The following is a 16,207-nucleotide window of genomic DNA, read 5'->3' on the forward strand; positions in this document are numbered from 1 at the left end:
GTTCTAACCAGATCAGACCTGTTTGGGCATTTCGTTTGGTAGAGATAACGTAACCTGGCGCTCTGATACCATGATAGAAATGTAGCACCAATATCTGTAACCCGAAAACAGCACTCACGCAGGAAGAGAGAGAGAGAGAGAGAGAGAGAGAGAGAGAGAGAGAGAGAATGAAAACAAGAAGAAACTGAGGAGAAGAAGCCGTAGCCAAAATGGTTTGCACGGCCTCTATTTATAATCTCATTTTCAGAATTCTAAGAGTAATCGTAGAATCCTAGGAGATTTCACAAGCTCCAAGGACATTAATTACATCATAGAAACCTAAGAGACTTCACATATTACAAGGATATTAACTACAACATAGAATCCTAGGAGACTTCCCATATAACAAGGATATTAACTATAACATAGAATCCTAGGAGACTCTTCACATGTTACAAGGACATTAAATATTTTAACACATTCTACAAGGAGGTGGAATCCTAAGAGACTCCTCTTCAACGTGCTGGTGAAGGATTTATATTTTAACACCCAGCTGCACCATATTCGATTCCCTTTCATTTTTTTTTTCCTTTTTTCTTTTTCTCCTCTCTCTCCCTCTATGTTTTTCTTTACAATAATAAAAGTAAAAAACAAAAAAGGACAGAGATTCTAAGAAACAACCATATAATTATATATATACACCTCGCTGCACCCCCACAGCGAATTTTTTTGGGATGTGCAGCACTGGCACCTACATCCGCAGCTGCATCGGGACCTACACCCAACATCCATGTGACATAGGATGTAACCTTCATTGAACTATGTCAGGATTTAAGACGTGCCCATTATGAGAATGTTCTGAATTTTCATTTAATTTCAACAGAAAATCACTAGTTGTTTAGGCATGTTAAGCAGCTTTATATGTATCTAATACTTGGTATTGTGCCTTTCAGTAACATTTCACAAAATATTTCCTATAAGCAGTTCGGCAAGAAGAAATATGCCACGATGGTGAGGGCTTACTCTTCTTATCCTTGTTTAGTAAATTGAAGCTAGCATTTTTTTTCCTTTTCTATTAGAAGCCTTCTTATTTGATGGTCGACAACCATGTAAAGTTTCACATTGTGTGCTCGTTCAATTAAATATGTTGTGTGGTGATTTTCTATTTTTTTTATTAGAGTTTCTTTATTCCACAAAATCTTACATGCTGCTGTCTGAAAAACTAACAGGTATCGCTGACTGGACACTTGTTTGATAAATTTTTAATAAATGAAGCTTTGGATGTTATTGAAGCTGCTGGTGGATCCTTTCATTTGGTCAGATGTGAAGTTGGTCAGAGTGTTGATGCCATGTCATATTCAGAGCTTGAAGTAAGTTGTCTTTAAGTTCATCAGCTGTGCATCCTTGTGATATATCTTTTGTGATCATCCTTTACCACTTTTTGATTCATTTTCTTGACATTCAAATGTTTTGGCATTTGGGAAACTGCATGTAGTCATTGAAATGGAATTCAGTGGCAGATAAAATTAAGAAAGAGCTATGTATTGTGAAAAATGTGTGGCTATGCTATCGGAAAACTGAAAATGACAGCTTAACTGGGGGCATCATATCTTTATTTATGCAAAAGTGCTTAAGAGACCATAGCAGACAAGCTCAATGACTGTGCTGTGGGCTGGTTGGTAACATATCAACTTGTTGAAACAAAAAAGGAATAGAACAGTCACCAAGCACAGATTTAACGTGGAAAACCCCTTCACTAGAGGGAAAAAACCACGGGTGAGGAGGACTAGTGCCCACTAGCAGCCATACACACTCTCTTCAATATTTCATTTACACAGAAAATTTAGGGTTTACAATGACATGAGTAGAGCCTTAAGAGGAATACACACTGGACCGGGTCCAGGCCCCTACACTAAAACACATCAACACTCCCCATCAAGTTTGGCAGACATATCAAACATGCTCAACTTGGATACATTTTTCTCAAACAAAGTAAAATATAGGGCTTTAGTCAGAAGACTCAGAACATCAGCAGTTTGGTCTTCAGACTTCATGTATGGTAAGATTAATTCTTTAGCATCAATTCTCTCACGAATTAAGTGACGGTCAATCTCAACATGCTTTGTTCTGTCATGTAGCACAAGGTTGTTGGCTAAGTTGATCGCAGACTTATTATCACAATACATCTTCATTGGTCCTTCAGTCTCTATTCTAATATCAGTCAACAATACTTTCAGTCATAGTAATTCAGATACTCTCGTAGAAACAACTCTATATTGTGAGTGGGAACAAATATCTTGTCTCTTCCTCCGCAAAATAATAAGATTTCCCCTCAAGTAGACACAATACCATGAAGTAGATCTTCTAGTATCCACACAGCCTGCCCAATCTGCATCGGAGTACCCTTCAATCTCAATAGCCCTTGTTTTACATATAGGAGCCCCTTGCCAGGATTTCTCTTCAAGTAGTACAAGATCCTGTCAACAACCTTCAAGTGAGCATCTGTATGGGCATGCATGAACTGACTCATCACATTTACAGCACAGTAATATCAGGTCTGGTGAGAGTAAGATAGATCAACTTTCCAACGAGACGTTGATACCTCCCTTGGCCTCTTCACAAAGAGGTTATCCATCCCTAATACTAGGCTTGTGTCCAGAATCCAGAGGTGTAGAAGCAGGTCTACACCCTAGTTTTGTTGTCTCCTTCAGTAAATCCAAGGTATACTTCCTTTGATTCAGTACAAGGGTTGTACCTGATCTAGCAATTTCAATACCAAGAAAATATCTTAGTTTGCCAAGGTCCTTGAGATCAAATTCGGCAGCCAATAAACCCTTTAATCTTGTTATCTCATCTTCATCATCGCCTATAATAATCATGTCATCAATATAGACTAACAAAAGAGTGACTAACAAAAGAGTAACTTTACATTCCTTCCTCATCACAAGTATAGTATGACCTCCATTTCCTTGATTGTAGCCATGTTGTCTCATTACAAGTCTAAGACGTTCAAACCATGCTCAGGGAGATTGCTTGAGTCCATATAAAACTTTTTTCAACTTGCAGCATTTTCCTGGTTCTTCATATCCTAGGGGCATACACATATGCACCTCCTCTTCAAGGTCTCCATTGAGAAAAGCATTCTTAACATCAAGTTGATACATCTTCCACTCCTTCATCACTGCTAGAGAAATGATAACTCTAACAGTCTTCATCTTTGCAACAGGAGCGAAAATCTCCAAATAATCAATTCCATATTTTCGACTAAACCCCTTAATGGAAGCTCTTCATTTTCAGTTATGTCTGAATGTCTTTCTCAACTGGTCTTTTCCGAGCACGACTTGGGTCATCCAGGGAAGAAGTAGCATTGGGATTAGGAGTAGAATTCTCACCATCAGTCACCTCATCTGTACGAACTCTTCGCCTAGAGTAAACCTGCCCAAACAAGCGATTACATCCTCCTTAGTCCTAGTAGGACACCCTTCATCCCTCTCATGTTCAAACACATCTATAACTGGTTGACTCTCTTTCCTCTTATAGTCCATAAAATCTATGAATTGAATCTCTTAACTCGGAGAATACTCTTCCCCTGACATAGGCTTCTCCCTCTGAAGATGATTCTCACCAAAATAAGAGACATGTTCCAAGAAGGTGACATCCTTGGTAACATAAACACGACCAGTGGTAGAATCAAGGCACTTATACCCCTTTTGAGTAGGAGAATACCCAACAAATACTCCCTTAAACAACCTTGGATCAATGTTTTTAACATTAGGACTGTGATCATGAATAAAGCAAACACATCCAAAGACACGAGGTGGGAGGAGAAAGGGTTGACGACTCCCTAGAAGCATAGAATGGAGAGTCTTCCCATTTAGCACACGAATAGGCATACGATTAATCAAATATGCACAAGTGAGAACAGCATCTCCCCAATATTGTTTTGGGAGATTCCTTTGAAACAAGAGGGCCCTGGTGACATTAAGCAACTGACGATTTTCCTCTCAGCTACCTCATTTTGTGGAGGGGTATAGCTGCAAGACGTCTCATGAACAATCCCTTTTTTTGAAGGAAATCATCTACAGATTGACACACATACTCACGAGCATTATCAGACCGAAAAGTCTTAACAGATCCTCCATATTGGGTCTCCACAAGAAGAATGAAGGTCTCTATGACATGAGACACTTTGCTACTGTCTTTCAGCAAGTATATAAAGGTACTCCTTGAGTAATCATCTATAAAGGTTATAAAGTACTGAAAACCATGACGGGTATGAATTCCCGAAGGCCCCCACACATCAGAATGGATCAAGGAAAAGACTTCATTAGCACGACTGGTGGAAATAGGGTATGAAGCCTTAACATGTTTAGCAAATTGATATACATCGCAAGATATCATAGACATGTTGATGCAGGAAGAATCAAGATTAAAGAGTCTTAATGCAACTGTACTCACAACTAAACTAAGACTATGCTTAAACTAACTAAAACTCAAGCAAACAAGCAAAGAACAAGAACAACAGAAGAAAACTAAGAAAACACTTAATTTCTTTCAAATTGTGATTGATTGCCTTACAAAATCACCCAATGTCCCCTTTTATAGAGAAAGGGGTGGATTGTGGATCTGAATCCATTTACAAGTACTGAAATTCTAACTAGATCGAATTACAAGTTTTGGTTATGTTTTCATCTTGCATCAGACTCCCCTAGTTGGAAAAGAATAAGCCAATGATTCTATTATCATGTTTATTTCTTTATGCAGGGGCCTGCACTAAGGTTCTTCTGCCTAGTTGAGTGGCTCAATTGCTGCTCAGACTGAAGAAGGCTAATTAATCTTGTTGCTCTTCTATATCACATAGTGCATTTAAGGACAATAAATCTTTGACGATGATATGTTTGCCTGCAACCAACATCATTATCAACAAGGAGAAAAAAATATAAAAATATTATTATGTACCAGCTTCTCAAAACATGTAATTCTGATACCAAGATAAAGCTTTTATTTGGGTTCAGCATATCATACAAAAGTCATTCACTGCTTATGAAGCTTACTGTTATTGATACATTTATTTTAAGCATGGACATTGGAAGTTTTTGAAACTGTAATGGTATATCTTCCTTAGCTGCATGTTTTTTACTTATATCTTCTGAACCATGTGACAGGTTTCTGCTGATGACGGTGACCTACTTAACCAAATCATTGATTCTCTTTCTTCTCTTGCCTGTAAAAGGCATGATAGTAGAGAAGTAAGAAGTATCTTTTCACTGAAGGTTGGCAAGGTTGATGCAAATTCTGCTGTGAAAGATCACACAGGAAATAGGTCGGCAGTTCTTATTCTTGGAGCTGGGCGTGTCTGTCAACCTGCTGCTGCTTTTCTCTCATCAAGTGGAACTAGTGAAACAACTTGCGATGTATCGTTTGTTAGTGAAGTTGAGGGCCTAAGAAGGATTCATGTTATTGTGGCATCTGTCCATCTAAGTGATGCTCAAAAGGTAAGTTTTTACGAAATGATATTGTTCTCATAACATCGGAATGATCACCATCCTAACAAAACACGACTGATGTACAATCGAGTTGCATTGCTCGACATGAAATATAGATAAATTACTAAGCTATCATTTATCTGCCTGACCACCTATGTAGATTCATCTTCGGATTTGTGCAATAACAGTCATAACCAGCCAGTAAGAACATGTTACGCAAAGCAATTGTTGACACCTGTTCTGGATCACACACACACACACACACACATATATATATATATATATTAGTGACTCTGGCTTTTTAGAGTCAGCTAGCCATTTAACAAAGGTCATCCATCTGAACTAGATGGATGGTTGAGAGAAAACAATGAGAAAAAGGTGTGACTAATATTAGATGACGAAAATACCCATAACTTTTTTCTCTTTGTTTTTCTCTCCAAGTGGTGTAGTGGCTGGGGCAGAACCTACAAGAATCTGAGAAGTGAAGGTCCCTCTACCCTGAGAAGTGGAAGCAGGACGACCATGTTTGTCCCAACACCTATCTTCTAAATGTCCCCATTTTCCATAGTAAGTATATTGAAATGGCCTCTTTCCCCTGCACCACGACCTGAGCCTCTTCCCCTTGTGACCTGTTCACGCCCTCCCGACACAGCTAAGGCAGCAGCAAGAGCCTCACTCTGGTGCTGAGAGAGAGAGACCGCCAAACTACTGAGTCTATCATATGCCTCAGCAAGATCTGGAATCTCTGCTCCAGTAAGCATCTATACTTTAGCTACCTCAAACTTAGGTGATCGACCAGCCAAGAACTTTGCCACCATTGTCTGTTTGAAATGCGTCTTATAGCATGCCTGACAAGAAGGCCAAAGGGCCTTCAATCGTTCATACGTTGCTTTAACTGAAGCAAAGTATTGAGACAATTCGAAGTCACCCTACTGCAGTTTGAGCAACTCCTCCTCAACTTGTAAATTTTTTTAAATATTCTTGTCATGAGAATAATCCTGCCTCAAGACTGTCCACATGTGTTTAGCAGTCATCTAGTAAGCAAGGGTAGGAGCAATATCAAACTGCAGACTATTCATAATCCATGACGTAACAATACTATTATATTACTTCCATGTGGACTATTCATAATCCATGACACAACAATGCTATTATCTTATTTCCATGTGGTATACTTCCATGTTTTAACAATTGGTTCATCTTCTTCAATGATGTGGTCTTTCCGATATCCTACGACAGACATCAAGAACATACGCGACCAAATTTCATAATAGAACCATAAAAGAAGGGATTCCCAACAAGTTTGTATTCATTATGGAACTCAATCTTGGTGTTGTCTGCCATATTAGACTGCTGTCCAAGGTCCCTCGTGAAACACAAAAATACCACTTTATAACATAGAAGGTTGGTCCATGGCAGACAGAAAACTTGTCATCTCTTTTCATGCTCCATTTAACTCCACATGTAGTTCACGGTAGTTTGATCACATATATCAAACCTAACATCCATGCCATGCCACCACTTGAGGGTCTGATCATGTATTCCACATCGACATGATCAGCCTTCTTTAATGCTTACTGCTGTTTCCACAATCAGCAGGAGGCCATGATAGAGAAGACCAGGTGGGGAAGAGAGGAGAACAGAGAAGAGAGATGCCGGAACTTAGCAAGGAGTCATCGGCGGTGATGGAGAGGCTGTTGTGTCACCAGCGATCACTGGCGACAAGGAAAAGATGTCTGCACTCTGATACCATGTTACAACTATTGTTTTTGGAGAGAGAAAAACTTATTTGATACTCATTAATCTGCCCTAGTCTCATGTTAAAAGAGAATTAGGGTTGTTACGATCAGAGAGAGAGAGAGAGAGAGAACAAAAGTTCTCATTAACTTTACCCTAATCTCAAAGTTAAAAGAGATTAGGGCTGACGGTAACAAGAATTACAATATTAGTCCAACAGAAATAACATAACTTTAAAAGGCACCACACTTCAACTTCCTAATGTTGTAGAAAGCCTCTAACCGACAGGATATTTAACACTCCCCTTGAAGCTGAAGCATAGATATCAATCATGCTCAGCTTGTTACATTCTCTCAAGAAATCGCTTATGGGAAGAGCCTTGGTAAAAATATTAGCTGCCTGATCTTCAGATGGGACATGAATAGTACTAATATCTTTTTAGTCAGTGCATTAGGATTGTATGGGACCTGCTTATGTCCAAAGGAGGACTCTCTTTCATGTGATCTTCAAAAAAATCCATCCAGCAACAATTAGTGTCCATGAAAAAACCATAAACCGTTGCTAAAAGTACCATGAACTGTTGCTGTACTACAAACTGTCACCAACTTTGTTGTGGTGACTAGTTATTTAATGACAGATTTTTAATTTTTAGCTGTCTAGCAACATCCGTCATCCTGCAGATTTGAACTCTCCTATATATATATACACATATGATATATATACACATATGATATATATATATATATATAATTTATTTTCTGGTTGAGCTAGACTTTTACTGCATTGTTTCTGATATTTGGTGTGCTGATTTCTACAGCTTTGTGAGGTTCTTTAGTAAGTTTTCTTCTCATTCAGTCCTATGAAAATTTCATGCCATAGTGCCTTTGTGTGAAGTCATTTATGTGGCTGTTTAATAGCTTTATTCACATATAGGTCATGAAAATGTTCTTAATGGAACATTTTGATCTTTGCGTGCCTCTTTTTTCTACTAGACTTTTTCTTTTTTTGCTGTTTCTCTTTTAGGCTGTTGAAGACATCCCAAATGCAGAGGCAGCTGCTCTTGATGTAATGGACAAGGAAGAATTATATAAGTATATCTCTAAGGTAACTGCTTTTATTATTTCTAGCAGTTACATGTTATCATGCTCGTGTTTCAAATAATTATTTAACTATTGTTGTTTGATTAGGAATTAGTTTTTCATTCTTCAAGTTCTCAAAACTCTTGCTGCAAAGATGCAATCAAGTTATGTTAAATATAGTGAGGCCTATGTGCACAGCCTCTTCGTTTGTTTCCTATGCATCCTTCATCCATTTGACTTTCCTGGTCAAACCAGTTTAATGGTAACGTACTCTTGTTAACCTTTAGTAATTATGAATATGGCAAGGTGGATATATATATATATAATATATATGAGTGAATGATGACTTTGGTTCTCTAGAGTCACCCAACCATCTATCCAAGGTCATCCATGTGAAGTAGATGGATGGTTGAGAGAAAAACAAAGAGAAAAAGGTGTGATCAAATACTAGATGATGAAAATGACCATCATCTTTTTCTTCTAGTTTTTCTCTTAACCATCCATCATGTTGGATTGGACAGTCCCCGTTAGATGGCTGGGTGACTCTGAAAAGCCAAAATCACCATTCAATTCCAAGAAAATTCAAGGAAGAAACCAAACTAAATGACAAAACTGTATTTTATAAATGCTTCACTGACTTATTCTTAGCCTCCTGCTAACGTGACTGATCACAAGAGAAAGAGTACCCTGAGAAACCCAAACTCAAGCAATTGTAATTCAAATCAGACTAAGGTTAGATTTTAGCAGAATATCATGAACCTAATCTGACCATGGTTTGAGCTAGGGGTATCAAATTGATCAGAAATGGACTATTTCTAGGAAATGACCCTGCCGGCACTCCTAAACTAGGTTGAGTTGAAATGAGATAAGCTGAGCACTGGTAAGCTGGAAATGATGCCTTGTTTATTCAAATCGAGTTCAAAACAATCCTAATTGAAGTTGAATCGTCCCTAATTCGCTGGTTTCTATGATTTCCTAGGAATGATGGACAAAATGGTAAAATGGCCTAGGGGATCATCCTAGAGGTTAAAGGTTATATGGATCTGAGGTGACACAAGCCCAGGACAAGGTAAGACATGACAGACTAAGGCCATTTTTGGGTAGAGGGCCAACATTGGTTCAACACGTTTGGAAAACAGTTAGAAAAATAATTCAAAATTGTTAGAAAATGATGCCAAACCAGTTTGGAGAACAGCCTGAAACAAGGGATAGATGGCCAAGCAATTGATGGGGTTGGAGAGGAAAATTTGGGATGTTTACAAAGGTGTTCTATGTTTTATGTTGTGTTTGTCACATCTCCAATTTTTGTAGTTATTGTGCTTTGTGTATTTAACTAAAAAAGTTGAAGTTAAATTTGGCGTGACACAAAAAATGCAACTAAAATCCTCATTTTAGTGCCAATTTTGATGAAATATGGTCATAAGCTCTTTCATATCATGAGTTTTAAACCGTAAAGACTTGGATAAATATGCATGCAATTAATTGATAAGCTATAATGCATTTCATCTATTATCACTCATCGCATGTCTCAGACTCTCAACACTCAATTTTGGTGTATGAGAGAGATATCTGCTTCTTATTGCATGTCTAAGAGATCATCAAATTACTAAAAGGTATACAAATCTTTAGTGGAGCAGCTGGTATTGGGGTAACCCTAGTTGGCACAAAAAAATTGAAGTTAAATTTGGTGTGACACAAAAAACATAACTAAAATCCTCATTTTAGTGCCAATTTTGATGAGATATGGGCATAACTGCTGGACTTTTAAACTATTATCACTTCTCATCTATAGAATCTTCACACCAGTGGATCGCATGTCTCAGCATTGTGACAATATTACCCTAATCCCATATTAAGGAGGGATTAGGGCGGCAACAGAATTACATAATAGGTCCCTATACTGAAATGAAAATAATAAAGAGGACCTCTATCAATAATAAAAACTGTTAAGACGTGTTTATATTCAGTTTTAGGTTTAAGAGGGTACTTTTGTAAATAACTTTTTCTTTAGATGGTTCTCTTGTATCTTCTCTCTCTCTCTCCTCTAGTCTATATAAAGAGGAGTTAGGGCAGATTTCGAGGTTAATCAAAGTATAATCTTCTCCTAATTTATCATGGTATCAGAGCTCCAGCCGCCTCCTCCTCAGCGCGTCGTCGCTGATTGAGCGGCGCCAGCCGCTGCCTGATCACGACCGTCGCTGCTCTTCCGCCCGTCAGTCCATCTCCGCCCGTCACTCGTGTCCGCCCATCGCCGCCGCTTGCATCGCTGCTCTCTCCGCCCGTCGCCGCCTGACCACGACCAGCATCGCCCGCCGCCGCCTGCTCGCGTCTCGCAGCATCTCCGCCCGTCGCTGCCATCTTCGCCCGTCGTTTCTGCCTGCTCTCGCAGCATCTCTGCACCGCCGCTGCTTCGCTGCTGCCCTGCACCGTCGCTGCTCTCCACCGCTGCTCCGCTGTCGTCTCTGGTATCTCTCCTCGTTCTTCTTCGTCGGCTTGTGTCTGATCAGCGTTGTCAGCTTGTTATTACCTCCTCTTCCAGCCGATCAGCCTTATGGATTACTCCGTGCGTTTGACTGCTATTGCTTGATGATCAGCATGTTGTCTTTACATATGTGATTATATTCCTTGTTGCCTGCACTTCTTATTCCGTGGCTCGGTGTCCTCCTTTGTGTTGAAAGATGTCTGAAATTAGCAGTGGAGCTAATACTTCTTCCTTTGCATCGTCGGGAGAGATGAAGAATTCTCCATTTTCCAGCATTATCACCAAAATGGATGGGGGAAATTACGAGATGTGGGCCATGCAGGTAAAAAGAACCTTGATCGCTCATGAGAAGGAACATCTCATATTGGAGCCCGAGCCCGTACAGAAGGTAGGAAAATATACTACTTGGTTTAAAGATAATTCGTTGGTTATGGTATGGATTGTTGGTACTCTTTCTCAAGACATTGCAAATGAAGTCTTGCATAAGGAAAGTGCAAAGGATATGTGGGATTCCCTTGCAGCCACCTATTCACAAGCAAGGAATGAAACAAGAATTATGCAGCTTCATCATGATATTCATCAGATGCGACAAGATGGTCGACCTCTTCGTACTTATTATTCTAGTCTCAAGTCCATGTTTGAGAGACTAAATAGCTACTTTCCTGCATGTAAGTGTGAACAACAAAAGGCATATAGAGATATGCTTATGGTAGGGGTATTTATCTCTGGATTAGACTCTGTTTATGAATCAGCAAAGAATCAGATGCTCACTAGTCCCTCGATTCCTCCTATTGATGAGGCTTATAGTAGGCTAAGCAGAATTCCAATCCCTGCGTCGACTGTTCTTGATACCACTTTTGCTATGCTTGCTACTCGTGGCAGAGGTGGGTCCCTCTTTGCCAGAGGACGAGGATACCGTGGTCGTGGCAATACCACTTCGCGCCCAGTATGTCAGTTTTGTCATCGCATTGGTCACACTGCAGATAAGTGTTGGCAGAAACATGGTCGTCCAGCTGTTGCAAATCAGACTGTATTTACTAATTCTCCAGAGCAGCCTAAGAATCAGCATACTGTTTCCTCCAGTGAGTTACGTGCAGATGATATTATCTCTCAGTTGAGAAACTTGATTGGTGATAGAACTCAACAAGCTCCTGATCCGACCACCTCTACTATCACTACTGCTGCCAGTGCGTCTTCATCTGGTATGTATTCTGACTATACTCCTGCTACTGACACTACAGATTGGCTCATTGACTCAGGTGCATCGACACATCTCTGTGGAGACAAGGCCCAGTTTACTTCTTATGTCCCTACTCCACCTGGTCGCTCGGTTATTCTAGCAGATGGCAAATATTCTCCAGTTGTTGGACATGGAGAGGTCCAACTTACTTCATCATTGCTGTTGCAACATGTTCTTCATGCACCAGAATTCCCACATAGCCTACTGTCTATCAGTCAGATTACCAGAGATTTAAACTGTCGTGCGATATTTGACTCCTCTTCTCTTGTGTTTCAGGATATACTGACGGGCAGGGTGATTGGCAGTGGCCGTGAACAGGGAGGTCTTTACAGGCTAGTGCATCCCTTTCCCTTTGCTGGGTCTACCTCTTCAGGGTCATCCTCATCCTCGGCTTATACTTGGCATTTACGTTTTGGACATCTACCGTTTCAGAAACTGCTGCATGTTCTTCCTCAACTGTCTCCTAAGTCTTCTTTTCAATGTGAGTCTTGTCAGTTGGGCAAACACCATCGGTCATCCTTTCCTTCGCGGCCCAGTAGAAGTAGCCATTCTGTGTTTGAGTTACTTCATTTTGATGTTTGGGGCCCGAGTCGTACACCTGATCTTCAAGGTCATCGATATTATCTTGTTGCTGTCGATGACCATAGTCGTGTTAGTTGGGTTTTTCTTATGAAGAATAAATCTGAAGTGGGTCATGTAATCAAAAATTTTATCAATGAAATTCTGACTCAGTTTGATACTTGTGTCAAAATTGTGCGCTCTGACAATGCTCTTGAGTTCTGTGCTTCCTCTTTAGAACAATTTTTCAGGGATAAGGGTATCATCCACCAAACCTCTTGTGCCTATACCTCCCAACAAAATGGGGTTGCTGAAAGGAAACACCGTCATATTCTTGATGTTGCCAGAACCATTATCATACATAGCCATGTTCCTCATTCCTACTGGGGAGATGCTGTTCTCACAGCATGCTATCTTATTAATCGTATGCCGTCATCTGTGTTGGGAGACCTTATTCCTATCTCTGTCCTCTTTCCTGACAGAGACTTGTTTTCTGTTCCACCTCGTGTTTTTGGATGTGTTGCCTTTGTTCAGTTGCTTGGTCCTGGGAGAGATAAGTTGTCTCCTCGGGCCATCAAAACGATCTTTGTTGGTTATTCCCGCACTCAAAAGGGATATCGATGTTATGATCCTTCTACTCGTCGATATTATGTGAGTGCTGATGTTACATTCTTTGAGTCAACCTCTTTCTTCTCCCCAAATGGAACTCAATTAAGGGCGCCTGAAGTGAATGATGAAGTCCATTTTCCTCTACCTCTCATGAGTTGTCCAAAACCAGTTGATTCACGCTTTGGGGCTGTCTACCAACGTCGTACTAAACCTGTTGCGCCTGCTCACTGTGCACCTGTGCCTTCACCCAGCACGCCCAAGGTCATTCCTGACACAAACTCTGCTGACAATTTTTTATGTAATGATGACATAGGAGAATGTCACGAGCAGGTTCATGCTCCTAATGAACTTGATATGCCCATTGCTCAAAGGAAAGGCAAACGCAGTTGCACTTTGCATCCTATCTCTGGTCACTTATCCATGGATAGACTCACTCCTATGTACCGACAGTTTGTCAAGGGGCTGTCGGCTATTGCTCTTCTACAGAATCCCATGGATGCTCTTTCTGATCCAAAATGGGCTGCAGCTATGCAAGAAGAGATGGATGCTCTTCAGTCTAGAGGCACCTGGACCCTTGTTACTCCTTCAGCTGATGCAGCCATTGTTGGTTGCAGATGGGTCTTTACTATCAAATACAGAGCGGATGGCAGCCTTGACAGATATAAGGCTCGTCTGGTTGCTAAAGGCTATACCCAAACTTATGGGGTTGATTATTATGATACCTTCTCTCCTGTGGCACGACATGCCTCTTTACGGATTCTCCTTGCTGTGGCTGTCAGCAAGAATTGGTCCCTATCACAGCTTGATGTCAAAAATGCCTTTCTCTATGGTGACTTACATGAAGAAGTGTATATGCAGCAACCACCAGGGTTTGTTGCTGAGGGGGAGTGTCAGAAAGTGTGCAGATTGCGAAAGGCGATTTATGGTCTGAAACAGAGTCCTCGAGCTTGGTTTCAGAAATTGTCAGAGAATATTGAGAATGAGGGCTTCAGACGTTCTTCGGCCGATCATTCCCTCTTTGTCAAGAAGACTTCTACAGGTACGGTGATAGTCCTTGTCTATGTTGATGATATCATTGTTACAGGGGATGATGATCAGGGGATTTCCAACATCAAGGATGTCCTTGGACAACACTTTGTCACCAAGGACCTTGGTGAACTACGTTATTTCCTCGGTATTGAGTTTGCCAGAAATCGAAAAGGTCTTATCATGTGCCAGAGGAAATACGTTACTGATGTTTTGCAAGAGACAGGGATGCTGGGGTGTCGACCTGCATCCACGCCTATGGATATCAATACCCGCTTATATGATGATGATACTGAAGATGTTGATGCGAGACAGTATAGAGGGATTGTTGGGAAGCTCCTATACATCACTGTTACTCGACCTGACATTGCCTATGCTGTTAGCAGAGTGAGTCAATTTATGGATAAGCTCAAGAAAGTTCATTGGGATGCTGCTATGATGATTCTTAGGTATCTAAAGAATTCACCAGGAACGGGACTCTTCTTTCAGAATGGTACCTCACTCACTATATCTGTGTATGTTGATGCCGACTATGCGGGATGCCCCTCAGACAGAAAATCCACCACTGGATTTTGTGTGTTTATTGGATCCAACTTGGTTACATGGAAGAGTAAGAAGCAAACTGTGGTTGCCAGATCGAGTGCAGAATCTGAGTATAGAGCTATGGCTCAGGGTACTGCTGAAGTTATGTGGGTTAGATCCCTGATGGTGGATCTTACTGTCGAAGTGCCTCTTCCTATGCAATTGTTATGTGATAACAAAGCTGCACGGTTTATTGCTAATAATCCGGCTTTTCATGAAAGAACCAAGCATGTTGAAGTAGATTGTCACTACACCAGAGACATGATTCAAAAGGGGTTTGTAAGTACCTCACACATTTCAACTACAGGGCAAACGGCTGATATCTTTACTAAGGCTCTTGCAAGGGGACCATTCCAAAGCTGCTGTTCCAAGTTGAGCCTATTTGACATATACGCTCCAACTTGAGGGGGAGTGTTAAGATGTGTTTATATTCAGTTTTAGGTTTAAGAGGGTATTTTTATAAATAACTTTTTCTTTAGATGGTTCTCTTGTATCTTCTCTCTCTCTCTCCTCTAGTCTATATAAAGAGGAGTTAGGGCAGATTTCGAGGTTAATCAAAGTATAATCTTCTCCTAATTTATCAAAAACAACATTGTGAATTCTACTAATTGACTAAAATCCTCCATATACAACCTATTTTGTCAACACTCCCCCTCAAACTGGAGCATAGATATTAACCATGCTCCACTTCTTATAGCATCTTCTAAAATCTTTAATTAGAATAGGCTTAGTAAATACTTCAGCAACTTGGTCTTTTGAGGACACATGGATGGTTGATATAGCTCATGACCATACTAGGTCACAAATTTAAGCCTATCCACCTCTATATGCTTCGCCCTCTCATGGAATATTAGTTTGTTGGAAATGTAGGTCAATGTAGGTGGCTGCCTTATTATCATTATCTCATTTTCATAGGTAACTCCTGGACTTCTAAACTATTCACATCCTTTTTATGCACGTCATTTTAGCAGGCATCTGGGCCATTGTTCTGTGTTCTGATTCAACACTAGATCTGGCCATAACAGCTTGCTCCTCCAAGAGGTAAGGTTCCCACCAACAAACACACAACAGCCTATAGTGGGCTTTCTATCATCAATGGAACACGTAATCAGCATCAAAGTAAATTTCTACATCCAGAGAAGAACCTCCTTTGCCAGGGGGAGGACTTGAGATACCTTAAAATCATAATGGTTACTTTCCAATGGACTGCCCTTGGCTTGTTCACAAATTGAGTCAACTTCCGACTATTAAGTTTATGTTTGGCATGGTAACACTTACATATAAGAGCTTTCCAATCAGTATCCAATATGACTTCTTGTCCATAGGCTCAAACTCATCATCATGCAGTTGTAACCAAGAGTTCATAGGAATATTGGCTGGTTTGGGACAAGTATACATGTTTCCTGTAGTAAATCAAGTACATACTTTC

General features: G+C 40.3%; 1 protein-coding gene across 7 annotated transcripts in view; it reads left to right on the forward strand.

Annotated features, from left to right (window-relative positions):
- LOC116257349 (alpha-aminoadipic semialdehyde synthase) overlaps window positions 1-16,207 on the forward strand; it is an 85,875-nt gene that overhangs the window by 38,664 nt on the left and 31,004 nt on the right. For all 7 annotated transcript variants that reach the window (XM_050078708.1, XM_031633990.2, XM_031633986.2 and 4 more), the window contains 4 exons: window positions 933-990; window positions 1,209-1,349; window positions 5,145-5,474; window positions 8,226-8,306. In XM_050078708.1, coding sequence (XP_049934665.1) covers window positions 933-990; window positions 1,209-1,349; window positions 5,145-5,474; window positions 8,226-8,306 — 610 coding nt within the window. The remainder of the gene's footprint in view (window positions 1-932; window positions 991-1,208; window positions 1,350-5,144; window positions 5,475-8,225; window positions 8,307-16,207) is intronic.

This window comes from Nymphaea colorata, chromosome 7, assembly GCF_008831285.2.
Source record: "Nymphaea colorata isolate Beijing-Zhang1983 chromosome 7, ASM883128v2, whole genome shotgun sequence".
NCBI classification, from domain to species: Eukaryota; Viridiplantae; Streptophyta; class Magnoliopsida; order Nymphaeales; family Nymphaeaceae; genus Nymphaea; species Nymphaea colorata.